Genomic DNA, 27,243 nt, shown 5'->3' with positions numbered 1-27,243 from the left:
CATCTGCTGCTTTTGCCATTAAACCCTCCCTCCCCCTCTTGCAGCCATAACCCCAGCAGCTCCCCTGGGCCTCCCGGCCTAATGGAAATGCTTTCCTACCACAATTGCAGCCCAGCTCCTACCCCGCCGAGCAATACACCCAGCATTTAGGGGCACCAGGGGCACACAACAGCCAGGAAGTCTGTCCAGCCAACGCACTGCCCCCGAGCCTGCAGGTGCTCTCCCCCAGCGAGGGCAACATAGGATAGGCCTTCCCCCAAGGAAAAGTGCAGCAGAGGGAGATAGGGTCCCCCTTCCCCGTGCACCCTCCTCCCAAAGTGAGTCCAGGATGGGGCTTCCAGAGCACGCCTCACACCGTCACACCCTGCCTCTAGGTTCCACCCCCTCCCCCCACCCCCTTCCCAGGGGATACTCTCAGGTGACTCCCCAGCTAGCCGATGCCCTGCTCCCAGGAGAGGACGATGGACATGCAGCCAAAACACAGCCCAGGAGAACAAGGAGTTAAACTTTATTATCTTAAATAAAATCAAAGCTGACTTTGCATTTGGCACAGGAAAAAAAAATCCACCCCAGCTCTGGGGCAGGTGAATTGTGACCTGTAGTGTGGAAAGTCTCCATGCCAGCAGTCGCCCTCTGCCTCGTGCACCCCCTGACAGCACAGGGCCCTAGGCACCCACCCCTCCAGAGACAGAAGGGAGGCAAAAGGAAACAGATCCCTGCCCTTCCTCCAGCTGCCAGCGGCTGAGTTACAACTCCAGGGAGTGCTGAGGGCAGGCTGCTGCACCGCAGGGAATCACCAGTGTAGTGCTGGAAGGCATCATTCGAGGGCAAGTCCCCTCCATCTCTCCCCTCCCCTGAGGCAGGGTCACGTGAACCTAGATCCCACGACAGGCGTTTGTCCAACCTGTTCTTAAAAAACTCCAGTGATAGGGATTCCCCAACCTCAACCACCCTTCCCGTTTGATTAGACACTAACCCTATTTCCCTAAGTCTGCCTGGCTGCAGATTAAGTTCATTGCTTCTGCCACAATGGCCAGCCCCAGACAAGGCAAGAATTCAAACCAACAGTGCAACCTATTCCGCACCCAGCCCCCACCCTAGGGAAAGGGGCCACCCCTTCAGTCCTGGACTCACCCCCTCCCCTTGAGGGAAAGGGGCCAATGCCTCCACCCTGGAGCCAGGGACAACCTTGCTTGCTGCCCCAGCACCCTGGCAGGATGGGAGGGAGGTGGCCACCACTACAGCAGTTAAGTGGCTTTTAGGTAGCAGCGGAGCCTGGAGAGACGGCACTAGGGAGCAGCCAGAACATTAGAGCTGTTTCAAGCCAACAAAATCCAGCTCCCAGGGTGGGAATGGAGAGCTGTGCCTGCCCCAGCCACAAGCCAACATGCTGTGGGCTCTGCCCCCACCTCCCTCTCCATTGTTCGGCTTCCTCGGGGCAGCCTGTGATCCAATGCTACCAGCCAGCTGACCCCTGCAGCATACGGGGGTGGGGGGGAAGGAAAGAGGAGGAAGGGAGGTAGGAGGCACTACGCAGGTGCCGCGAGAGAACAGAGCCAGTAGAGTAGGGCACTGGGCACTATGGAGCAGAGATGTGGGGATCCCCGGGGGAAAGCTAGGTGCAGGATCTCCTCCAGGGGCACTGAAGAACACTGCTGCTACATCAGCCCAGCCAGGGTACGCAAGGTCCCTAGTGTCTCCCCCACAAGTGGGGACAGGGAAGCCAGGGCTATGGTGCCCGCTCTGCCACTTCCCCAGGGTCAGAGTAAACCTAGATCCCTGGCTTGGCTCAGCCCCCTGGTACTACTGGGCAGGCGGCTCAGAGGCACAAGGAGTCCCAGCATCCGGAGCAGCAGCTCAGGCCTCTCGCCGGTTAATCATGCAAGGAAGGAATTCACCATAGGGCCCCAAGGGAAGTGCTGGCCAAAGGCTGTAGCCACAGCACTGAGTGGGCAGCTGCAGGGCAGGGGACATCGGCCCAGGTTATTTCCTTGGGACCATAGTTACCCTTCACAGCACATGCTATGTGGCAGCCCCAAAGCTGCTCCCTATTCTCACCTCACTCTCACACTGGGCCAACAGCCAGCCAGCAAGCAAGCCACCCCCTGGGGAGGGTACAGCAGCTGGAGCCACGGGAGGAAGAGCATCCTTGACAGATGAGGTCCCACTTCAAAGGCAGGACAGTGAGAGACCTCCGCCTCTGCCTGGCCCAGAGCCAGCTCCACCCTCATGGCCTTACCCCCTGAATGGACAGAGGGGAGGCGGAGGTTAGGTCACAAGTCAGCTCCCTCAGCACAGGAGAAGCAGGCTCTCTGGGTTAAGCAGGAAGCAATTCCATGGGTTGGGAGGGGTCTGGGGATCTCAGGCCAACAGTGCAGCTGTGGCCAAGAAATGCAACATGCACAATTCCCACCCCACCCAAGCAGCTGGTGTTGGACACTGAAGGAACGGAAATGGGAAAGAGCCCCTTCCTGAGCGCAAGGGAAACCCCATCTTCCCCCACAGCCTCTGTCCACAGGGGTGGCACAAACACGAGCAGCCCCCATCCGTGAGGGAGGTGGTTAGACCAGCAGAGTATTTGGGCATCCGTGCTTCCAAGCTGGGATGAGGCAGCCTCTGATTGGCCGAGGCAGACACAAAGGGACCCAATGAAAGTGCAACTTGGTTTCCTTTTCTTTAAAAATAGCCCCTGTGAGAGTGATGGGGCCGGGGCGTGGCCTGCCCCTACTGCGCCCGGAAGGCACTGCTCGCTGCCCCCGTCGCGGCATTGGCGGCTGCCGTGCGCACCGCCTGGTTTGAGAAGACGCCTGCGGCAAACTCCTCCTGTGCCTTCTGGAAGCTGGCACCCGTCCGGCGGTACAAGGAGTGGATCTAGAAGAGAAGCCCAGGGTTAAGGGGTGCTGTACTTTGGCCCAGCACCCAAACTGGGACCCCAGCACTACTACGCACTCTGAGCAGGCCACACAGCGGAGGAGAAGGGGCACCCTAGCTAGAGTGCGATACCCCAGAACCAGGGCAGGCTCAGCAGGGCCCTGCAGAGCCCAGAGGGCTCCAGCATGTGCTCGAAGCCAGCTCTCTGCACTGCAGGGACAGGAAAGCACTGGCCGAGGCCCCACTCGGTACTCACCCTCTTCAGCATGATGATCCCCAGCACGGCCACCACCGTGAAGAACACGGCCACCAGGATCATGATCACAGCAGCAGCCTGGTTTTTCCTCAGCACCGTTAGACTTGCTATCCAGCCACTGCAATGAGAGAGAGAGGGCTGCCCACATGCACAGACTCCCAGCCTCCTCCCCATCACGACAGGAGCACCCAGCAACCTTGCCCAACACCCACTCCTGCTGGGACGGGCCAGCCGGCACAGCTGGGCCTCTGCATAAGCAACACAGGGCCAGGCCAGAGAAAGGAGAGCCTGTCCCCTGAGCCTAGCATCGGGCAACCCCAAGGGCCCGGCCCCGGCCTCTACCTGAATCCCGAGCCTGGGATGCCGATGGCCTGCAGCACATACAGAATGTCCTGGACGAAGAAGATGAAAAAGAACAGAAAGAAGTTGAACGAGCTGTCGCTCCTGAGAGGGGGAGAGAGAGAGAGAGAGAGGGGCTGGGTTAGAGCACCCCTGCTACCAAGGGAGAATCTCCCTCCCCTCCCCCCTCCAGCAGGGCCAGGCCTGAGAAGCAACAGCCAGGCCCAGGAGGCACAGCCAGGCCTGTTGCTTTACCCCCCAGGAAGCACACAATTCAGTCACCCACAACTTGGGCACTTGACTTGCTGGGGGGATTGGGCGGGGGGGGGGGGGGGGGAGGGCGGGAAGGCTCCTCGGGCGGGAAGGCTCCTCCCTAATTCCCCAAGGCAGACATGATACAGGGCCACTTGAGTCACCCCCTCCAGGGCAGGGACCAGTGCTACTAGGGGAGCATGGAGATCTGGTAAACTCAGATCATTATCCCTTTCTCCCATAGGAGTTTAGCTGCAGGGTCTACAGCCCAGAAGCCACGGAAGATCTGGTGTCACCAATGCTGACAGCCAGGCAGACCCACTGCAGCTACAGGACCTCTGTGGTACCCTGGTAAACGAATGGAGCTGCCCAAGAATCAGAGGCTCTATTGATTTGCCAGCCCCAGAACTCCCAGCAGGGACGCACCGGAAGGCTTTGTACATTGGCCTGTACCAACACAGGAAGGAGCAGGGTGTGAAGAGGAGAACCCAGAGGATAGAGAGGCCAAAGCCCGAACCAGCTGTGGGATCCACGCAGAACCAGGCCAGGGAGGCCAAGAAGTTCAGGAAGAGAGTCACGGTGCTGGCTAAGAGAAACAGCAGGTTAGGAAACCCCTGGGGCAGCAGAGCCCTAACCCTCCATGTGTCACCCCCGCCCACAACAGCAAGATCCACCCCCTTTGGTCCCAGCACTGGGAGTCAGGATTCCTGCTGCTCTTGAGGGGGTGTGGGAGTGCACCTCTCCCATATGCAGGGTATTCAGTCCCAGGCCCTGTCCTGCTGAACATTGCAAAGTCTGTGCCTCCCCCAACAACATACAGGGATATTCACCCCCCTCCAAACCTCCTCCTCTGCCCCCGCATACTTGGGGATCTGCACCCTGGTGCCCTTATCCAGATGCTCACCCATCCAGAGGTAGTACATGGAGGAGACTGTTTTCTGGAACTCCGTGGGGATCTCCACGGGGATGTCCTGGTAGAAGCAGGGCTTCGTGGGGCAGAAGGAGGGCAGCGGAGGCCAATTGTTTTGTCTGACTGTCAAGCAAAACAGAAAGCATGAGGCCAGAGTGGGACCACACAGCAGCTTCCAGGGGGAGGGGAAGGCTACGGCTACGTTCCCCTTGCCTGGGTGGGTCATTTCCCAGCTGCACTGGACCAGGGAGTCTGGGCTGCTGACCTTACCCCATCCTGGGAGTGGCTCTAGCACTTACTTGCAGCATTGCCCAAAGCTGCGTTCTGCAGCTCCCGCTCCCGCCTGTCCAGCTCCTCCGCCTTCCGGTTCAGCTCCTCCTGCCGCTTCAGCAGCTCAGCTGCGGCGGCTGCTGCTGTCGACTCCTAACAGAGAGAGAAGAGGGGACAACTCAGCTCACAGGCCCCAGAAACCAGCTGCTCCCAACCCCTCTCCAAACTGACTCAATTCCACCAGCCCCAACTGAGAGCACAGGAGTCAACCAACCCTACTGCCAGCATGCTGGCTTCCCTGCCCTGCACCAATCACCTGAGTTCCATAGGAGCCGTAGTTTTTGGACTCTGGGGGGCTTGGCTTCTTGGGGGGCTGCATGGCAGAGGCCGGCGGCTGGGGCACTTTGGTGACTGGTGGAGTCGGCTGAGCCCCTGGCTGGGGCTGGTAGGGAGGGGGTGGCTATTGGAGACATAAAAGAATAATTAGACATGGACACTGCTCACAGTCTTCTGCTTATATCTAGGAGGCAACAGGCAGGGAGCAGGGGAAGAGACGGTACAGGCCCGGAGTGTGTAGGGTGGGAGCTGCTGACATTCAAATGCCCAGAGTTGGTGTCAGGCTTCCTGGAGTGGCGCATGAGCACCAACCTCATGGCAGATTGTTAAGAAGCAGGGCACAAACCCCAAACTGGGTGTCAGTTCTACACTTAGATTTCACCACCCAAGTGTTAACTCCTCAGGCACTGTAACAGCCTGACCATGGAGTCACAGACAGTCCCTTTGAGCACTCTGCTCCCTCTATCTTGCCCCTAGGCAAGCCTGCCTTTGACAGATGGTCCCTTACACCAAAAATCACAACAATATTCAGGTTACTCCCAGCCCCGAAGGACCAGTCACTTATCCCAGCTCAACTGTACTTCAGATCTCACGCTAAAGACACTTGTAGCCAGTCCTATAATTAACTAAAGACTTATTAGTTAAAAATAGAAATGAGAGTTATTTACAAGGTTAAAGCAGGTAAACACACCCCCAAATGAGTTAGGGTCTTAGGTTCCAAGAGGTGGTAGAAGCTTCTGTAATATGCAGGAAGTGTGTTTTTTAGGGTCAACCCAGGCTAAGTAGCTGGGGATTCCTTGCCCTCTCAAAGTCCAAGCAGCATAATGAAAGAGTTTCTTGTTAGGGATTTTTATGTGCTTCCCCCAAGAGTTCAAGGTGATGGGATGAGTTCCCATGCAAGTCTCCTCTTCATGTGTGGAATGCAATTAAAGTATTTGTTCTTTTACGTTTCAGTGGGCCTTCTTGGAGGGAAAGGACCTAACACCTTCTGTAGGAAGCCACCATTTTACATTCATTAATGCTCCTTTCCTGTTTGATGACTTACACAATTACAGAGGATGAGAATGCAAATACTTAATACCACCTCATAACATGGGGTACAGATGTTCTAAGTGAGATTAATACCTGCAGCAATTTACAAGTATGACAAAGTCTAAACACAAAACACATTCTTGTAAACTTAAGATTTTAACAAAACTAACACACAGGCGAGCCAGACTGGTTTCCAGCTGTGCAGGTCAGTGTTCACTTGAGAGCTAGGGGCCTTGGCATGAGCTGGCACTGGGTCTGCCATCCCTCTATCAGCTGTTAACCCACACACAAGATGCCTCTCCATGCACATGCAGCGAGCCAGCCCAGCATGAGAGGCTGTAGGGGGCAGGAAGACTCAGCTCTCACAGTAAGTGTGAGAAACCCAACACTATCCTCCTACCAAAACAAGAGCCCAGGGAGCCCCCTGTCCCTAGGAAACCCACATGAGCTGGCCAGTTGCCAAACAAGCCCCAGCTGAGAGGGACAGGCCACAGACTGGTGTCTGGGATGTAACCCAGGAGAAAGCGAGCATTTCCTCGGACAGCCAGACCAATGCAGAGGACTAGAACCCTGTGGCCGGTGCAGGCGCCTCCCCAATGCACTGCCCTCGGAGCCCAGAAGCTTCCTTACCCCCCTGTTATCGAAGGGGTTGTACACATCCAGCGTGGCATACTCCGTGCTGGGCTTGTGCTGCATCACAGCGGGATCCTGAAACAGAGGATGCATTTGCAGTCCCTGTGACCAACCAGTGCTCCCATTCACCTGCTATCCCCCAGGCCCTGCAGCGACCCAACCAGCTCCCACAGATGCCACCCCACTCCCCATACTCCGGACAACGTCGCCCCCAGACCATGCCGCTCGCTGCGCGGAGGGCAGTCTCGCACCTAGAGCCCGCCCCGGCCCTGCTCAGGTTTACTCAAGCCAAGGGGAAGCGAGACAGACCGAACTGCTCAAGCCAACACGGAGCGCCCGGCCGGGGGGCCAGCCCCTGCTCGGGCAGCCGGGGCGCCGCAGGGAGCCGGCCCCTCCCCAGGCCGGTTTGCGGAGCAGGGCGCGCCCGGCCCAGGGCGGACACAGCTGCCCGGTGACGTAGATTGGGACAGGAAGTGCAGCCAGAGGAAAGCCCGGGGGCCGCGCCCCAGCTGGCGGCTCCGCCCCCGCTACAGACCAGGGGCGGCCCGGGGGGGTCCCCGCCCCGCGCACCTGGAAGGGGTTGTCGGGCTCCCCGAAGGGGTTCGCCCCGTTCTGGGCCATGCGGGCTCCGGCCGCGCGACCCCAGCCTCAGCGACCGACTCCGCTGCGTCCGCTCCCCTGCCTGACCGACGCTTATTGGCTACCGCGCCACGTACGTCATCAGCGCTGCTCACGTGGCGGGGCGGGAACCCCGCACCGGAGGGCCGTGAGGCATAATCACGCGCGGCGGCTGCGTGTGCGCATGAGTAGTAGCCGCGCTGCATGCTGGGATGTGGAGTTTCTCCAGCCCTTGAGCTCGCACTGCCTGACGGGAATGTCTCCGGGGCGCCGTAGTCTCTGGGTCCTTGGGCCTGCTGGGACATATGGGCACCGCCTTGTCCGCAAGGCATGCTGGGAGCTGTAGTTTCCAGGGTGACACACCCAACAGAAGGGGAGGTCAGGCAGCAGGTGCCATTTTGTTTTCCTTCCCCTTGAGTGAGCGAGGCCTGCCTGCCCCCCACCCTAGCGCGGCCGGCGCTGAGCAGGGCGGGGGCAGCTGCAGGCCCAGTCAGCGCCTGGCCAGCTCAGACCCACCGTTACAGGAGGGGGCCTGTGAAGGGCTTGGTCCCGCCTGGGCCAGGGCTGCCGGGCCCCTTGGTGCTTGCCAGGCTGAGTCACAGTTTTAAGAGGGAGCCAGGAAATCGACGCTTGACTTGCAAAGAGGATGCAATTGTGTTTAATTCAGAGTGCACGAGCGGCAAATCCTGGTCCAGAGAAATTTACACCAGCGGGAGAGCAAGGAACATTACATCAGAATAAACTCTCAGTGTCTGACAGACTGAGGGCAGGACTGGTCCTAGGCCTTTAGCCCTTTCCTGGCTGTCACAGGATGGGTGGTTCCCACAGGCCCTTCTGTGTGAGCATACCAGGGCATTGGACTCTGATTCATTAATCACGGTGACTTAGTGATTTGCCTTCCATCGTGAAAGCCACCACAACTCCCGGGCCTGCAATCTCTAAAATCTTACATAATTACAAAGGGGCTACAAAATGTTCAGGCCCTGATGCAAGTGACCTGAATACCCCCCAAGAATCCCTGCTCACAAGTGTGTCCAAACACAAAGTGCTGTATCTTATAATTCACCATGCTTGGCACAAGCTCGTGAATCCTTTCAGGGAAGCCAAAGCAGTGGGAGGTTCAGGGCTTTACCAGGAGATGAGGCATAAGAGAGTAAAGGTCACCCTGCAACTTCCAGGGTGATCCCACTTCCACACTTCTCATTCCAAAAAGATACTGTGGTTAAACTGGAGGATGGATTCCCACACCCCCAAGGAGAGATGGTTCATGGAACAGAAGCAGATGTTGCATCAGAGAAGCAGCTCAACTCCCAACTGAACTCCACTAACCTCTAGTTACCCCAAGAGGGTGAGAACAGCCATTCTTACAGACACAAGGCAGGGAGCACAGCAGAGTCTGGACTGAGTAGAGAAACTGGGCTACTGTGCCCCTGCTGCTGGTTTGTTCACATGATAAGACAGCGCAGCCGCAGGGACTGCATTGTGCTCTCTGTTGTTTTTTTCAGGGAGCTGAGATCCATAGCACTGAGGCCAGAGATGCAGGAGTCAGATTCAGGGGTGCCCTGAGGCCTCACCACAGCCACGTGGTCCTGCAGCATTTTCACCTTCCCCCCAATGACCTCCAGCTGCTTCTTATCCACCTTGTTCTGAAGAGGAAATGGAAAGGAGAAAGATGTTAGTGTGAGGAGTCATGCGTGGAGCCACCCAGCTGCTACCATGAGCTGGGCCCTGCCCCAACACAACTGTCCATCCAGGATCACAAGTCACTTGATCCTAAGGAAGCATCACAGCCTTACCATATAAACAGGTTTTTCCTCTTCCTAAATTAAATAGGGCATTTTGCAATTATCTGCACCCCATGGGCAAGCGAACAGCCCCAGAGCTGGGAGCAGGATCTGCCCAGCAGCATATGGGGCTAGGGCCTAACCAATAGATGCAACCCAATAGGCAAAGTTATCAGACTAATCCTAAGCTTCCCCGAGGAGCTAAGTCTCCTCTTCCCCAGGCCTGTTGAATTGGCTCCCCCTTACCTTGGGAAGCTGGTACTTCTCTCTGATGTGGGTTCTGATGGCTGCACGCTCAGCCTTTCTCTGAGCATAGACCACGTCCCGTTTGCTCCTGAGTTGGAAAGAACTGTGTCAGCAAGCTGCTTCTCCCAATCAGAACAGGGTGGTTGGTTTAATGGGTTTCACTGGGGTGGAGGAACTTTGGGGCAGAGAGCTGCACTCTCTCATGGACTGACCATCCTACGTAGCCCTCTGTGGGTCTGGGCTATGCTCTGTGGTCACCCAGGAACATCGTGCACAGAAGATGACTATACAGACAGGCCTGTCATTAAAGGGGTTCCCTCAATATGTGGGGGGACCCCATCAGATTCAAGCAGGGCCTAGAACATCTCATTGAGCCGGGCATGGTGAGGTGGCCAGTTGCTCTTACTTCTTGCGCTGGGTCCTCTGGTTCTGTTCTGCTGGACCCTTTATGCAGCCTCCTAATGCTTGGCAGTCCTTGTCCTCGGGAAAGACAGCAGAGATGCAGCACTGCAGCTGTTTCACTGGGGCCCTGAAAGCAGACTTCACCACAGATTCCATAGGTGCGAGTTGGAGAGGAGAGGTGAGCAGAGAGGCTGGAGCAAAGGCAGTAAGGACAGCAGCAGTCAGTGCTGTGCAAGGTGCAGAGACAGACCTCAGATAGTGGAACAGGCCATCCGTGCTGAAAAGGAAGAAGAACATCCAAGCAATTTTCTCTGAGATTGTTCCTATCTCACCAGCAAAGGAAAACAGAAAGCAGATTCTGGAAGTGAATTGCAGGCTAGGTAAGTAGCATGGAGTGGAGGATTTTAGTTTTGTCGAACATTGGTCCACCTTTTCTGGGGAGAGGTGGATGTATACATCAATGCTAGAAGCCTGGGTAACAAATTAAATAATTGAAAATGGTCATTTATGATTTGCATTTGCATGACTGGAATGTTAAAATAAATGGTTGTAACCTATTTAGGAAGGATCAAGTGGGCAAAAGGAGAGAGAGAATGGCACTCTATGCCAAAAACCGCACTGCCTGTTTCTGATTCACTGATAACTCAGAAGAAAATTATCTTGAATGTTTATGGCTCAGTGTCCTAACAGATAAAGCACAAAATTGGGTATTATCCACAGATCACCAAATTCCAGAGAACAGGATGGCCATCTCCTTATGCACCTACCTAGGATGTGTAGAAAAAAAACAACAACTGATCATGGGGGTCTTCAATTTGAGTGAAAGATGCTGGAGATCTCATGCTGGCAGTATTAAAACAAGCTTGAAATTTCTAAATATTATCAATAATTTCCTATCTCAAAAAGTGTTGCAGTCAACACGGAGGAATTCTTTATTAGACCGTGTCCTAACAAATAGAGGAACTAATTAATTAACGATAGCTTAGGTACAAGTGATCATGACTTGGTCACATTTATACTGTGCAAGCAAAATAAAGTCCTCACCTGTAATATATATGCTTTGTGCTTTAAAAGGGCAGATTTCACAAAGCTGAAAACAATTTCGAGCCAAGTCAGCTGGAAGAGAGAATGTAGTCAGAAAATGTGAATGATAATTGGGAATCATTTAAGAACAACATGTAATAGATGCCCCAAAAGCCACAATCCAACAATTGAGGAAGAAGGCAGTGCTGGGTAAAAAAACAGCCTGGTTTACAGGGAAAGTGAAGGCAGGTATAAGTATGTGTGTATATATAAAACAAATGGAAGAAAGGCAAAATTGATAGTAATTAATATAAATCAGAAGTATGGTATTGTAGAAAATGGATAAGGGAAACAAAGGGACACAAGGAGAAATGTATGGCCAGCAGAGTTAAGGATAATAAGGATTTTTAACAAAATATATAAGTAACAAAATGAATCCTGACAATGGTATTGATCCATTATTAGACTGAAATGGAAGTATGAATAATAATGCAGAAAAGGCAGAAATGTTCAATAAATATTTCTGTTCTGTGTTTGGCGGAAAACCAGATGATAGTCTCATCATATGGTGATAACATACTTTCTGTTGCAATAGTATGTCTGGAGGATTTTAAGCAGAAGCTTCTAGAGTTAGATATCTGGATCTGCTGATTTAAAAGTAACTTGCATCCAAGAGTTTTAAAAGAGCTGGCTGAGGAGCTCACTAGACCATTAATGCTGATTTTCAATAAGTCTTGGAGTACTGGGTAAGTTTCTTACTGAGTAAGGCAGCACACGAGCTTATTTTCAGTGGCACTCACACTACCCGGGTCCTGGCCACCGGTCCGGGGGGCTCTGCATTTTAATTTAATTTTAAGTGAAGCTTCTTAAACATTTTTAAAATCTTATTTACTTTAGATACAACAATAGTTTAGTTATATATTATAGACTTACAGCAAGAGACCTTCTAAAAACATTAAAATGTATTACTGGCACGCGAAACCTTAAATTAGAGTGAATAAATGAAGACTTGGCACACCACTTCTGAAAGGTTGCCGACCCCTGAACTAGAATGATATAAAATTTACATGGCACACATTAAATGGCTTAAAAAACCTGATAGGTCTCAAAATGTAATTGTAAATGAGGAATCATCATCAAGCGAATGAATTTACAGTGGGGTCCTGCAGAGATTCGTTCTTGGGCCTATATTATTTAACATTTTTATCAATGACCTGAAAGAAAACACAAAATCATCAGAGTTTTCACATGACACAAAAATTGGGGGCACGGTAAATAATGAAGAGGACAGGACACTGATTCAGAGCCATCTGGATTGCTTGCGTTTTAATACGGCTAAATGTAAATGTATACGTCTAGTAAAAAACTTAGGCTATACTTACAGGATGGAGAACTCTAAGCAGTGACTCTGAAAAAACATGGAGGTTCTGGGGGATAATTAGTTGAAGTTGAAAGCCTAATGTGACACCATGGCCAAAAGACCTAATGCAAGACTGGGATACATAAACAGAGGCCTCTCGCGTAGGAAGAGAGGTTATTTTACCTCTCTTTGGCACTGGTGCAACTGCTGATGGAATACTGTGTTCAGTTCTGGTGCCCACGATTCAAGAAGGATGTTGATAAATAGGAGAGGGCTCAGAGAAGAACCATAAGAATAAGGATTAGAAAACATGACAGTGATAGACTTAAAGAGCTCATTCTATTTAGCCTAAAAAAGAGAAAGTTAAGGGGCAACTTGATTACAGTCTGTATCTACAGGGGGAACAAATATTTGATAATGGGTTCTTCAGTCTTGCTGAGAAAGGTCTAACACGATCCAATGGCTGGAAGTAGAAGCTAGACAAATTCAGACTGGAAATGAGGCATAAATGTTTGAGGGTAATTAACCATTGGAACAATTTACCAAGAGTCACGATAGATTCTCCATCACTGAATTTTTAAATCAAGATTGCATGTTTTTTTTAAATATCTGCTCTAGCAATTAGAGTGCATTTCTCCGGCCTGTGTTATACAGGTTAGACTAGATGATCACATTGGTTCCTTCTGGCCTTGGGGAATCTATGAATCCATGTAGGGCATGGGGAGGTGCTATTTGTAGGGATGTCCCAGTTCCAAGCTGTCCTGGGAGGAATGCCTGGCATGACAGAGACAGACAGGCAAATTCCAGTGGCTTTGAACCTCCTGGCCAGCTCAAGTCAGGCTACAGGACACAAGGGACCCACTAACATTTCCCATTCAGACATCATCTGGACACACACAGCAGCAAGTGGAGTGACTAGACTGCCCTGATATGCCAAGGGGATTGCTCAGCATCCTGGGAGCCAGCCGTATGGGGCACAAAGGGCATGCATGCCGAACCAGACACAGGCCCAGGAATTCAGTACCTGGGCAGCAGTTGCACCTGCCTCGTGGCCACAGATTATTATCCATCCTCTTGGAGAGCAAGAGAGAGGAGCTATAAGGAATGTTTGGCCCAAATGCAGCCACTCCCCACCCAATCTCCAGGTTGCCAGATTGATAGCACAGGGCTCGGTAGCTCAGTGCATAATGTCCAGGGCAGAACTCTGGTCTTTCTCAAGCTGCAAAGGGAGTTAGTGGTGTTGCTACCCAGGAGGCTGAGGGCAGATGGTCAGGCTGGAAATGGGGATTCTCTCCCGGACCTAAGCTGGGTACAGGGGACATGTTACTCACTCAGATCCAGGTACTGCTTGCCCTCAGCTGGACACTGACAGCCGGCACCGTGGTGTCAGGCTTTCCTGTGCTCAATTCTGGATGCTCACTGTGTCACTGCAATGTGATAAGCTGCTGGTTGAGCAGCACTGTTGGAGGCAGATTAATGCTCCCAGCCCAAGCTCCTTAAATTGGAATCAGGACACGAAGATGACTCAATGTCACCCCATCCCTCACCCAAGTCTCAACTCTCACTAACTCCAGGTGAAGCTGAGCTTTTCCTTTATCCTTCTGAGTGATGACAGGCTGCTAGGCTAGGGCACAGTCTGTCGTAGCCAGATGGTGCATTAGCAAAGCACCCTACGTGAGGACTCCTCATGCATCTGTTCTGTCTCTCCCCCCCAGCCCCCCATGAGACTCCCTGCCAAGCATTTAACCAAGAACGAACATGAAGATTCCACTATGTTTGTGACTTCCCCGCAGGCTCCAGTGGGAGATAGCCCAGTTCAGATGACAACTCCTGCTGTGCAGCTGGTAAAAGAGCAGAGAGGAACAGAGAGAACAGCTCAGCAGCAGAACAGGTGGCTAGGCTGTGAGTTTGGGTAAGGAAAGCTCTTGTTGGGATGGCTGCCTGCAAAGGGATAGCTACAGTGCACCTAGACAGTTTTCCTGACAGCCATCACTAATACAGTCAGTACCAATACATCCTGTGGGCGAGTGACACACTCTGGCGAGATCTCAAACACTCAGGCTCACTCAGTGCAGACATTAATGAGTCTGGGACACTTTAAAAATCTGGATTTGTCACAGCAATCTGGGCTTAAATTTGTTTTTTTGTCTTAGAAGGAACTGGCTGCCAAACCCACACCAGAGCTGGCTGCATTTCATATTTAGCACCTTCCAACCACTAAACACTAATCCTGAAATGATGCGGCTTTTCCAAAGAGGAACCAGCACATGCTCTGCTGTCCCCTGGAACAGCAACTGACCTCTCCAATCCTCTTGCAGCCAACAAGCCAGGCTGGACCAGGAGCCCTGCTGAAGTGGAGATGGCCCCACTGCTTGGAATGGCTCACCCTCAGGAAGGAGTTCTGGCTGCAAAACTGCAGAGCTGTCCCTGTCCCCAGCCCAGTCTCCACCCTCTAATCGAATCAGAGTCACACTGCAGTACCTCTGGAACAGGATTGAGGCATCGGGGCTTATAGCTCAGATCCAGCTGCAACCCTCACACCTAGAGCAACCCTTGGCAGGTGCGTTTTTGGGCACCAGACAAGCATTCAAGATTGGAATGAGTTTTACAGCTGGAGGTGGGTCGAGCAGAGCAGAAACCAATACAGGGATCCTGTCTCCTCAAGTATCTTCTTGCTGGGACAAATGACTCCCTTCCATCCTCTGCAGAAGCAGAGGGCAGCTGATGCACAACATCTTTTCTTGTTCTGTTGGTGGTTCCCAACAGAACATTTACTACCCAATACAAGACAGAAGCTGAACCTCCATTTCCAGGGAATTAGCAAAGATCTGGGGGTTAAAGTTCTTATTGAGGCTAATGTCACATGCACCACATACCCCATCTTCTGGGAAGGGGAAGCAGTACCTCAATCCCAGGGCACCGGAAAATGCCAAGATGGGCCCCCACTAGTCTGGACGCAGACGGGGAGGAAGGCCAGGAAGTTTAATTGACTTCATATTTATTTTCACAAAGACTGTACAAAATTCATATAAAACTCTGGTGCGGGGATGGGCTATGACATTGATCCAAAAAATAATTCCCATGCAACCCCACCAGCTTCATAACTTACAAAGATTGGATGAACTACAGACAGCCAGGAGCCCTGGGGAGGGCAGGAGGAGAGAACAGGAGTCAATGCAACACATGAACAGAGGTATTCACAGCATGGACCGTAAGAGGCCCCCTCCCCTAGGAGTAATGGCAGCAGCAGGGGCTTGGGTCCATGGAGCTCAAAGGCAGATATAGATTCGGGTATTTACAATATCTCACATATTAACAGTTTTACATAGTAACAAAAGGATTCAGGGGGTTTTGTTTGGGGTTTTTTTTTTTTTTGTATAAAAAAAGCACCAAGTGTCCACATAGAAATCACATAGGCCTCCACGGGGGCTATAATCTGAGGACAGACTGGGCACCAGCAGCGTCACCGGCTGATGTCTCGGCTAGAGTCCCACACTTTTGTGCTTGGCTCTGTTTTCAGCATGTCGAAGAATGGGTGTTTGAGGGCCTCGGCCAGAGTGATGCGCTTTGACGGCTCATACTCCAGCATGCTCTCGATGAGGTCGAAGAGATGGTGGTGGTCCTCAGCCTCAGAGGTCAGGTATCTCTGGGAAGATGAGGGGGAGAAGTCAGGGGGAAAGACACAGCATGGCCTGCCACTCTCACTGCAGCACAACTGGGAGCTCCCAACACGCTTCCGGGGCAAAGAGCCCAGTTAGGGCTTGGGACCTAGAAGGCCCCAAAGTTGTGGAGAATTCTAATGAGCATGTGTTGTCCAGTTCTCATTTCTCCTTTGCGGGCACCTCCCCCAGGACTTCTCAGCTCCCAACCCCCCTTCCCAGTCTTCTGACTAAGCTCCCATCACTGCCTTTTCCATTTCCAGTCTTAATCTCTAACTCAGCCATGTGGACAGAGCCTTTCAGTGGCTCCCAGCAGGCCACGTTCACAGCCCTGCTGGCTACACAGAGTCCAAATTCTCAGGAGCTGGGGCAGGCATTAAGAGTTCCCATGGGAAGGGAGGGGTGCCCCAGCTGGGAGCCTTACCCGCAGTGGTTTGCAGTTCTCCCGGACATAGCGGCCTGCAGAGGTGTTCTCGTCCCAATCCAAGCGACCATGGTAGAAATATTTCTGCTTCCTGCCACAGTAAGAGGTGACACAGTAAGTTACCACAGAAGGGACTGAGCAATGGGGCCATAACAGCAAGGAGCTGGAGTGGAGACCCCCTGCCTCCATAGAGACTCAGTCACCCAGACAATATGGGGCGGGGGTCACAGGCATGCTCGGCCGCTCTACTCCAGAACAGCACTGTAAACAGAGAGCCGATTCAGTAAGGAACCCCTGAGCCCGAGTCCCACATCAGCAGGAACTACCACAGGGAAATGAGGCAAGGAGAGCAAATGGCAGGTCCTGCAGCATTCCGCCAGCCTCTCACCTGGTCTTTCGGATCATCCGGGAAGGAATCGGACCCAGGATCCTCTCCATCATGGCCAGATGCTCCCGGTTGTCATGAGTCTGGAAGAGACACAGATTGGCCCAGCTCATAAAGGGATGGCATGAAGCAGACTCAGATCCCTGAGATTCTCCAGCGCACTGGTGCTAGAATGTCTCAGCCTCTTACTGCAGCCACAGCATGAGTGTGGTTCCTGGCTGCCAGCCAATGCCCAGCACACCACTGACTGCAGCACCAGAGGACACCAATGATAGGGAGAACCCACTCCCAGGCGTGGATGTCCCAACACAATAGTGGGAGAGTGCCAGGTTTGACTCCATCAGCTTGTGGAGCAAGGACGCGAGTCTCACCTGGAACAGGGTGAAGCCCACATAATACTCGAAGACAATGCAGCCGATGCTCCACACGTCACAGGGCTGGGTCCAGCCGAGTTCTAAGAAGCAGAGGGGTTATTACCAGAGAGAAAGAGCATGATCTGCAAACCTCCTTTTCTATAAGCTGCTGCCAAAGGAAACTTTTGCCTCAACTGACACTCAGCGAGCTCACAGCCTGTACTGAAGCCAGTGCTCTGAGCTGTGCATCTGCTGGCACTTGCAGAAACATGGCATGGCAGGGAGGCAAACAGCCCATAGCTCAGCGAGCAGAGCCCATGGTGCCTACTCAGTGTGATCCCTGGGAACGTAGGGGCCAGCGTCCTGCAGCCCAGCATGCAGAGCCAGTGGTACATACCCAGTAGGACCTCTGGGGCTCGGTAGTGCCTGGTGGAGACAATGGTGCTGTGATGCTCATGATCAAACGTTGCACTGCCAAAATCAACCACTCTGATGGCCGTGCTCTTCACGCTCCGCTCATCTCGCTTCTTGGAGAGAGGGAGAGAGAAGGGACCAGTTACACAGGACTTTCACCAGGCAGCCTCAGCCCCTTGCACAGCAGGGCACCGCAGAAATGGTGCGCTTTGGAGGAGCATCACTTGTCCTTCCACTCCTCCCCCCCCCCCCCCCCCAAGTGCCAAGGCTGCTCTCACCAGCTCTCGGAGCACCCTGGGGCCACTGCTGTCTGTTTACAGAAGATGCAGGCAACTCCTGTGATGACTGGGCCCTGAACAGACACAGGAACCCTATCAGTCCCATCCCAACCACCCCCACAGGGGCAGGAGAAAGACACTGCAGAATCGTTCCCTATAGCACAATTCGCTAGTGCTCCCACCAGGAAAACGGGTGCCCCCCCACCCCTTCCTATCTGATTGTAGGGCCAGAGGAGGCCAGAACACCTCACAGGAGGCACTTAAGGTGAGGGCAGCCCCTTTACCTTTTCCAGATTATAGGTGAGTTCATAATCCGAGTTCACAAAGAGGATGTTCTCGGGTTTGAGGTCCGTGTGAGTGAGTTTATTGTCATGCAGAACTGGGGAGGAAAACATGATCAGAGTCAGATTCCATTAAACCCAGCTGACACCGACACTAGTTTGCAGTGGTCAGTGAATGTGGTTTACATTGTCAGACACTGCTCCAGCCCAGGGTGCGGGGAACTGGAGCTGATGGACTCCACACACAGAGCTGTGGGACACAGGAAGAGAGGGTACCCAGATCCGTGGCACCTCTCTGTTCCCATCCCACGTGATTACTGCTCTTGCAGAGACAGGTAAAGGAGGGTGAGTTCACCCAAATGCCCCATTTTCCTTCTCCTGGTGGGCAGGAAGGTCTTGGCCTTGGAATCTGCAGAAGGGAGCCCCTTCTAGTGATGGGGTGCCCTGGGCCTATCCGATGCAGAGCTGGCACAGGTGGGGCCCAAAGATCCTCCCGCCCCATCCTGTCAGGGAGGGGAGCGGCTGCCACTCACATTTCACAGCCTGGCACACCTGGTAAGCCATATGCCGCACTTGGTGGATCGGGTAGGGCAGGTAGTTGTTGTCCTTCAGAAAGTCAAAGGTGCTGAGCCCCAGCAGTTCAAAGGAGATGCACATGTGGCCGTGGTAATCAAACCAGTCAAACATCTGCACACACAGGCTGAGAGGAGACACTTCTGTTAGAGATCATCCTAGTCCTCCCCGGCCATTCCCCACCCCCGGCGGGGCACAGCGCAGCCGAGGCTGACCCCAACCCTACAATACTTTGAACAATGGACTCGGGACCCCAGTGTGGCACTGCGTCCCCACACCCTGCCATGGGCTGCCAGGCAGCTCCCTAGCAGCTGGAGGGCATAGGGGCTAGGATGACACTGCCTCCCTGGCCCCACCACAGCAAGACACTCACTTCTTATTCTCTGGATCCTTCTCATTGATTTTCTCCAGCACGTTAATCTCCAGCCGAGCAGCCTCTTTATATTTCTCCACGTTTTTTATGATTTTTAGGGCGACGCGTGCGCCCCCTCTGGGGAGAGGCAGGAAAAAAGCAAGGTCACGGTGGAGCTGAGCCCACGCCCTGGGGAAGGGGTGTCATGGACTAGCCAGATCCAGCAGAGATTTTGGTTGGCTGGACAGTGCAGGCTGAGATGGTGGGTTTATTCCACTACAAACAATCACAAGACCCACCATCGTATCCCACACCATATGGGATCAGCACTGGGTGCCTACTGATCCACACTGGATTTGAACTGGAATCCAGGAGGGAGAGGGCTCATCTCCCCGCAAAAGCTCCAGCCTTTACACACACATTCAGCTGGTTGCCCGCCCATTGCGTGAGCCCAGTCAGCACGCTTACCTCCGGTGATCCACACACTGCACCACTCTGCCAAACGTGCCTTCCCCTAAGGTGCTAATAATCTCATCTGAGAGGGAGAGAGAGAGAGAAGGCAACATGAGGGAGTGAGCAGGACCTGGGTGCAGCGCATACACGAGGCAGAGGAGAATGCATTGCAACACCTAGCCTGCACACAGCTTGAGACACCAGTGCAGCAGAATGCTGACACCGGCTGCACAAGGCAACTGCCCTAGTTCCCTGCTATTTTGGTAACAATGCAAAATAGAAAATTAATATCTTTAACGAAAGGGGAGGAGGGAGGGAAGGGGGTTTCTCTTTAAAAACAATGAAAATAAAACAGAACAGAAAGATAAGACAGATCTGCGACTGCGATGGGAGCTTAACTAGAGAGCTAAATTATGTTACGATTCGGCTGTACATCTTTCTTGTAGCCAGTCGCCGACGCGATAGATCAGATGCCCCTCGTCGTCGTCCTCCACACTCTTGGCCCTTCTGCTGCTCTGTCGACTCCGCTGCTGGCCCAGGCAGACAGGGAATTCATCATTCACCAGCCAATCAGATTTTCAAACCAGCGCAGCAGCCAGCGTCACGCATTGGTTGGTTTGGAAATTCACATGGTTGTTTGAGGAGGGGTTGCAGGAGGAGATTCCCAGCCAATTCATACGGCACAGAGGAATATATAACGATAGGGATATTGCAAGGGAACATGTCAAGATACAACACACTAGCTCAGAAAAGAAAAAAACAGTTTGCTTTTCTTTGTAGCAAAAAAAAGAAAAAAAAAAAAAAGAAAAAACCTACAAACAGCCCCACCCGAACCAGTGCAAGAGCGAAGACCAGAACAGGGGCGAGCGGAGGGGATGGGGTAGTGAGAGGGAGGGGCCAGCTGCTCTCACTCCTCTGGGGCTTTGGAGAGGAGCAGTGCTGATGTTCAGGTCCTGGGTCAATGCCAAGAGAGCACACGGTCGCCAGCCAAGTGTTCGGTGACCACAGGGAAGGGCTCACATCAGCCACCAAGGAAAGGCAGCGGCAGACTGCGTGCTGGGAAATCCGTCACAAGCAAAGGGCCAAGCTGCCCCTGCACAGACATCCCCACCCTTTTCCAACAGCCCTCCACAATAGTCTTCCCCACCCCAACACAGAAGGAAGAACTAAGAGGTTTACAAAGCACAACGCTGCATCCAGAACCAGACAGACCTTGTGAGCAACAACCCCAGAGGCAGATCAGAGACCTCTTCATCTGCCCTCCCCTAACAAAACTGGTCCTGGAGGGACTAACCCCCCAGAGAAAAGGAGCACAAAGTGGAATGGGCACAGCCTGGGATGAGGTCAGATGAGAGACTTGCACCAGAGAAGAGAGAGTTCCTGTTTTCAGTTCTTCTTCAGCTAAAGTAACCCCACACTTGGGAGCAAAGAGCCAGCAGCCTGGGGGCCCCATCTCCAGCCCAGGACTCCCATCCTAGTCCTGGAACAGCCCTGAACATGCGGCCAGGACACCAAGTGGAGACAGAGTATCTTGGGCCTAAAGAAAATGGAAGGCAAGCAGCAGCGTAGGCAAGAGGAAGAAGGCTGGGGACCCTACGCTGGAAAGAGCCTGCTGCCTCCATCTGAACTGATTGGTCCACATGCCAAACTGTTTTGCCAGAGCCCCCTGCACATCTTAAATAGCCATGGCCCACCCAACAGAAGCCAAGGGATGGCTCTACTGCTCAGACACAAGAGCTGAGCACCCCAGGGACAGGCCTCCTGCCACAGCACCACTCCAGTGGGGATACCAGGCACTGGGGCTGCAGGGGCCAGTCCTTCAGTCACAGTGATACTGAGCTCTCGGAGGCAGGGACCATCTTATCACTTCCATGCTGCCCAGCAGAGACCCTGCTGCTTGGTTGCAGCTCCTAAGCAGTACTGTGATACAAACAACACACACAACCACAACAACAGCACCCTACTGGGGGACAGGAGATGGGAACGACAGTCACAGCATCACCGCCTGGGGAAACAAGAGGTGGGGGCTGCCCAGACCCACATGGGTTGCACTGGGCCCCATGGGGCGCACAGTTCCTCTCCTGGCTTCTCCTACTGGAGGGTGGGTAACCCAAGAGGTGCCTGAAAGCTGTCTGGGCTCATCAGGGTCAGGGCAGCCGCTGCACTGGCGCATCAGGACGGCGGATGGGAGCAGCTGCCTGCGCTAGGTTTTTCTATGCATTTCACAAGCTGAGTCTGAGACTGTGTAAGAAAGTAAGTGAGTATCCTACTTACCAAGCGCGCAACCTGGGAGAGAAAGGTTACAGGGAAAGATCTGGAGTTACAGGGTACTCACCGATGAGGAGCGGCTAAAGGACCGGCTGCGGCGCCGTCTCCGCCTGTGTTTATTACGCCGGCTGCTTTTGCAGCTCCGGTAGCTGCCGTCATGGTCCCGGGAGCGCCGGTACTCATAAGAGTGGCGGTACTCAGTTTCGTAGTAGGCTTCCCCTCGTTCACGGCTGTAGTCATTCCGCCTGTAGCTGTCACAGTAGCGCCTGTCATAGGCTCTCCTGTCCGAAGAGTGGTCGTCATAGCTGGGGTGGGGAAGAAGAGTAATTGGAACATGATTGGCCCCAGCTCTGTCTGAGCAGATGAAGGGTTTGGGGCTTCCCTGAGTTCAGGCTTTAGTGACTGCTCACATGCTCCCCCAGGAAGGACTAAAGCAGCTCTCCCCGCAGCCCCATTGGCAATAGTCCTCCAGACACCATCCTCTACCTGCTGGCATCAGTGCACTTCCCCCCCCCGAGCGACTGGCAGGGGGCAGCCGGTCAGTCTTTCCTCCAAACTGGGGCACCAAACTTGCCAGGCCATTTGGCTGGCAGAAACTGAGCTGACTGCAGCTGCCTTCAGTGCAGTTACGGGGTGCAGCCAGGTCCCAGCCTGCCCCCGGCACCCACCTCCTGGAGCGAACGTGGTAACTGTCTTCCCGCCGGTGCCGCCGGTCACGCTCACTGCTGCTTGACCGGGACCGCGTCCGCCGCCTCTTGTGCTTGCGGCTTCTGTAGCGCTCGTGATAGCTGCCTCGGCTGCTGCGCTCCGACGAGCGGTACCTTCTGGAGTGAGGCATCTAGAGGAGAGGGCAGAACCAGCAGGTGACCTCCAAGGTGTCTGACAGCAGAGAAAGCCTGAGTGGAACCGACCCCACATGAAGCAGCAAGAATGAGGAATTGTCCAAAAGAGCAATGGGTCAGAAACCAACCTCCCCACATGCCCCTTTGGAAGAGGTGACAGACCCCCCAGGAAGGCCCATCTCAGTCAGCAGTACAGGAGCTGCCATTTCACCAGGCTAGCTGCTACCCCAGGACATCTCCCAGAGACCCATCCATCCCAAAGACAGCAACCCCAGCTGCTGCGAACCCGCGTACAAGCCCTGCTGACTGGGGCTACGTCTGGACTGTGCTAAGGGCTGTTGGACCACACACTGAATTGGGATGAAGACTCCAACTTCAGACTTAGTCGCCAGAGAGCTCTCTGCCCTAAAGAGCTCCTGGGTAAGTATGACACCACAGAGTGTGATCAGAATGCATTGCAGGGCCCCAGGAGAGAGACAGGAAAGAAGCTAGCTGGTCTCTGAAAACATCTCAATTCGCACCGCAACCCATTTTGTACTGAAATATTGTTTTTCTGACCAGCTCTGAGGGGCGGAGCGTGCCGTGTGCGCACGCGGGGACACCACTTCACATGATTATGGGAGACTGCAGAGCAGGACTGGGCAGAGGGGACAAGGGCAGCAATAGAGAGAGCTCTGAAGAGAAGCCAGTGCAGACTCAGTTGGGTGTGACACTGATGGAGCAGTGAGAGGGGAAGGCAAAACTGTCAGCAGTGTTCTGAGCATGCTACATGGGAGAGGCAGACTGCAGGGTGTTACTGCAGCGGGTCAAGGGCAGAGATGAACTAGGCCCAGTGCAGGGTGTGGGGGAGCGAGGATGGAGAGGGTTCAGAATCTTCAACTCTATATGGGACATGAACATCCCCCTAGATCTGTTTTCACTTTGGTCTGTTTGTTTCCTCATTTACATTTCCCTTCCATCTCACTGTCCCCCCAGAAACGGATGCAGACAGCAGGGCTCAATTAAATGCCATACAGGGAAGAGGACATTGTTTTTGTCCAGCAGAATTCAGAAATACCCACGATGTAAAGGCTTCTCCCTCTCAGATTCCAACAGTTTCCATTTGGGACCTACACCCCCCATTTATCCAGCACATGGCATCGGCAGCCACAGGAAGTTAAGCCTCTGGTCTCAATTCTACATCAATGGAGAGTTCATCAAAAACACCCCCAGCCTCTCCTACTATCTCTAGTCAGAGCCTCTCTGAGTGAAGGCAGCTCAGGGTGAGCTTCATGGTGCAGCTGGAGGGAGTTCTCTCAAATTCTGCCTGCACAGGGATAGGTTGCAAAAGTTACAGGAACTCACTAAGCCCCTCATTGTTCTCTGGAAGGGACAAAGCCCCAGGGACATGTCAGCGAGGGGTCTGGGTGCTGCAGGCTGGAGAGTTGAAGAATACAAGCAAGTCTGGGAATCACAACGGTTTTTTGGTTCTGGGCACCGGGTGTGAAGTTCTGGGCACCCAGGGCAAGGTCAGTCATGTCCTCAGAGGAGCAGGGCCAGGACGAGCCAGCTCCATACCAACATGGACAAGCACTTTGCTCTCATCAAGGGAACTTGATTCTATCAGCTGAACTCAACAGTAGAAGGAAACTTTCCACACAAGGAAAGGCGAGGATGCCTGGTCTGCTCACCCATGTCTCTGAACTAGGCGGGGGGTGGGGTGGGGGGGAAGATGACTATCCAAGTGTATCAAAGGACCTCTGTGTTGCAGCATAGAGCCCTAGCCTGGTACACAGACTCTCTGATGGCAGGATCCATGCTGCTCTCTCCTTAGCAGAGTGCCTTTTCCCAGCAGAAGGGTCTGTACTACTCCACATCCCCTTTGGCCACTGCTATTCTAGTGGCAGCATCTGTACTTTCCACTCCCAATCAGTCCTTCAACAGCCAACATACTCTGGAGCCCCGCCCCTTCCAAGACCCAGAAAAGCAAAGCCACCTGGGAGAGGAAGGCGGCAGGCGAATGAGAGCTCTGGGTGCTGCTGGCATCTGGCCCAAATGCCTAGTGGAAGCAGGCAAGTGCCAAGGGGAACCGTCTCGGGATATTGGCGTGCAATACAGCAGCAAGCAGGTCTTGTGAACAGGCCCCCTAGGACTTGTACAGCAGGCGATCACATGCCCCTTTGGGCACGCAGACACATTCCCAGGGTAGACCAATTAAAATGCTAACACTGGGCACTTCTCTGATGCCTTCTTTGCTCACTGGCTCTCAAAGTACCTCACAAATATTTGCTAACTCAATCTTGCATGTCCCCCACCCCCCAAATGCAGGCAATAATCATCTCCATTTCACAGACAGGGGAACTGGAGCAGGAGGGATGAAATGCCTTAAGTGGATTGTACAGCAACTGAGAGGCAGAACCCAGGAGTTCCAAATTCTCAGTCCCCTCTGCTCTTGCCACCAGACTGCACTCCTTCCCAGAGCCAGGAAGACAGCCATGCCCCATGCCCCCCCACACTCTTGCTACCACCTCTAGATAACTCTGGCTCTGAAATATTAACTAGTAATTAATTGCTGCTGCCTGGTCTCCTCTGTCAGCATGTGAAATTAGAGCTCCCATCACCCCACTACTGCTCACTCACATAACTTATTCATCCCAAGATTCATTGGTACACCTGGCTCATTTCTTGTACTTGCAACTTCACTGATATTGAAAGCATGTGCACAGAGACATAAAATGGCTTCTGGTCAAAGGTGGTGGAGTTGCCTCCTTATGAGTAAGTAAGCTAAGATATGGAGGGCAAAGCCAGGCCTCCCTGGGCAACCCACAGCTCCCGCCCTGCTGGGTAGCTTGGACTGCAAACACTTCAGGCTCTGAAGCCAGGACAGGAGACACATTTCTCGTCTTTAATTAAAAATCAGTATTTCTGAGTTTCATCCTGGCAGCTATTCAGATGTCAAGTGATGCTCATTACAGGAAACCCAATGCAAGACCAGCATTACTGCTGGCTCACAAACCACAGCATGGTCACTGTGGAGCAGTGGGGCTTCCTGGGAAAATGGCAGCAGCCGACAGAAGCTGTAAAGCGGGTGCCAGTAAGCAAGGTGCTGCTCTCAGGAACTGATACCGATTTTGAGCTAGCACGTCACATTCCCACTCACTGTGCAGTTATAAAAACCAGCAGAGAGACTGAAATGGAAACAGCAACCAGCTGCTGCTGATCGTGGTCCCTTCAGCGATCAAAGCCACCACTGTGAGCATTTATACGGGGCTTTTCAAACACAACTGAATTAATCCAGACACCCCAGCAGACAGGAAAATGTCATGATTCCCATCTACAGACAGACCAACTGAGGCACGGGGGAAGGAGATTGCCATGGGCACAAAACGAGAGCTAGAATTAGAGCCTCACAATCCTAGCTCCCAGACCTGTGCTCTGATCCCACCCCTTAGCCCTGCTCCCAGCCAGCAGTGAGCTCTGCTCAGTGCTCCACCTGGCCCTGGAAGCCCTTCGCTCTGGATCAGGCTGCAGACTGACCCAGATCATATGAACACTGAGCAGCCAGCAGGGAGGTAAAGTTGCTGGGTGTGTGCATGCCACTCGGACAAGGTGGGCTGCTCCTAGAGACAGACCATAGGAAGCACCAGCCCTGGGATCCCAATATTTTCAGCCCTGGCACCGGAGAAGGAGAAATGTGGCCCCACCGCCTGCTCCTGTCTGGGGACAGCAAGACATCAACAGCAATGCCTGCTAGAGACAACCACCCGAATCTCCTTGCAGAGCTGCCAGACCCCCCTCAGCTGCCAGACCCCCCCCCCCAGGCTGCCAGACCCCCCCCACCCCCACAAACTGCCAGACCCCCCCGTCCTTCCCACACCCCCTCAACTGCCAGACCCCACCCCCAGGCTGCCAGACCCCCCTCAGCTGCCAGACCCCCCCCCCACAAACTGCCAGACCCCCCTGTCCTTCCCACACCCCCTCAACTGCCAGACCCCACCCCCAGGCTGCCAGACCCCCCCCCACAAACTGCCAGACCCCCCCGTCCATCCCACACCCCCTCAGCTGCCAGACCCCACCCCCAGGCTGCCAGACCCCCCTCAGCTGCCAGACCCCCCCCCACAAACTGCCAGACCCCCCCGTCCTTCCCACACCCCCTCAGCTGCCAGACCCCCCCCAAACGGCCAGCCGCCCCGCCCCAATAGCCCGCCCGGCCCCTCCCCCCCAGGCGAGCCCGGGCCCGGCCCGCACCCTCCTCGCAGCCAGCCCGGTGCGCTTGTCCCACAGGAAGTCCGTGTTGGCGGCCGTGGGCCCCCGGGGATCCGGGTCCCGCTCCGGCTCCTCGGGCTCCGCTCCCCGCCAGGCCCCGCGCCGGGCCCGCCTCCGCTCCCTCTGGCTCTGGGGCCTCCCGAGCAGGCCGCGCGCGCTCCCGAGTCCGCGGGGGCGCGCGCGCACGGCCACAGCCACGGAGCCCCCGCCCCTACGTGGCACGGCCTAAGTGACGACCCCACCCCGCCCGCATTACGTCACACAGGTGGCCCCGCCCCAGCCCCCCACCTCTAGACCCCCACTTCCCTGTGTCCCTGCAGCCCCCCCACCTCTAGAGCCCCACCCCCACTTCCCTGCAGCCCCCTATAGCCCAACTTCCCTGTG

The 27,243-nt window shown here is 54.0% G+C and overlaps 1 protein-coding gene across 8 annotated transcripts; it reads right to left on the bottom strand.

The window, feature by feature from the left end:
• Positions 1-492: 492 nt before the first annotated feature.
• On the bottom strand, positions 493-27,019 carry CLK2 (CDC like kinase 2). 8 transcript variants are annotated; one of them, XM_054010935.1, is made up of 20 exons: positions 26,842-27,016; positions 22,441-22,610; positions 21,840-22,077; positions 19,938-20,034; positions 19,520-19,586; positions 19,073-19,189; positions 18,660-18,826; positions 18,130-18,224; positions 17,551-17,680; positions 17,172-17,254; positions 16,804-16,883; positions 16,416-16,506; positions 6,897-6,974; positions 5,215-5,358; positions 4,928-5,051; positions 4,623-4,751; positions 4,145-4,304; positions 3,470-3,571; positions 3,128-3,245; positions 493-2,871 (listed from the first exon to the last, which is right to left on the bottom strand). In XM_054010935.1, exons 2-20 carry the CDS (start codon positions 22,608-22,610, stop codon positions 2,725-2,727), a joined length of 2,337 nt encoding a protein of 778 aa, XP_053866910.1. In that variant the 5' UTR covers positions 26,842-27,016; the 3' UTR covers positions 493-2,724. The 8 variants fall into 8 exon arrangements, with proteins under 8 accessions (XP_053866910.1, XP_053866909.1, XP_053866904.1 ...); XM_054010927.1 differs by lacking the exons at positions 493-2,871; positions 3,128-3,245; positions 3,470-3,571; ... (3 more) ...; positions 5,215-5,358; positions 6,897-6,974 and adding an exon at positions 15,692-15,978 and having other exon boundaries at positions 26,842-27,019; XM_054010928.1 differs by lacking the exons at positions 493-2,871; positions 3,128-3,245; positions 3,470-3,571; ... (3 more) ...; positions 5,215-5,358; positions 6,897-6,974 and adding an exon at positions 15,692-15,978 and having other exon boundaries at positions 19,938-20,031; positions 26,842-27,019.
• Positions 27,020-27,243: the final 224 nt, after the last annotated feature.

The sequence above is a fragment of the Malaclemys terrapin genome, chromosome 21, assembly GCF_027887155.1.
Source record: "Malaclemys terrapin pileata isolate rMalTer1 chromosome 21, rMalTer1.hap1, whole genome shotgun sequence".
Classification (NCBI taxonomy): domain Eukaryota; kingdom Metazoa; phylum Chordata; order Testudines; family Emydidae; genus Malaclemys; species Malaclemys terrapin.
The sequence above is the reverse complement of the archived record's forward strand: the minus strand, read 5'-3'. Positions and strand labels throughout refer to the sequence as shown.

Coding starts and splice junctions, on each gene's coding strand:
- CLK2 (XM_054010935.1), bottom strand. CDS start 22,610: ATGCCTCACTCCAGAAGGTACCGCTCGTCGGAGCGCAGCAGCCGAGGC. Junction 20,035..21,839: donor CCTTTAGCCGCTCCTCATCG/GTGAGTACCCTG, acceptor TGCCTGGGCCAG/CAGCGGAGTCGACAGAGCAG. Junction 4,305..4,622: donor CATGTACTACCTCTGGATGG/GTGAGCATCTGG, acceptor TGTTTCTCTTAG/CCAGCACCGTGACTCTCTTC.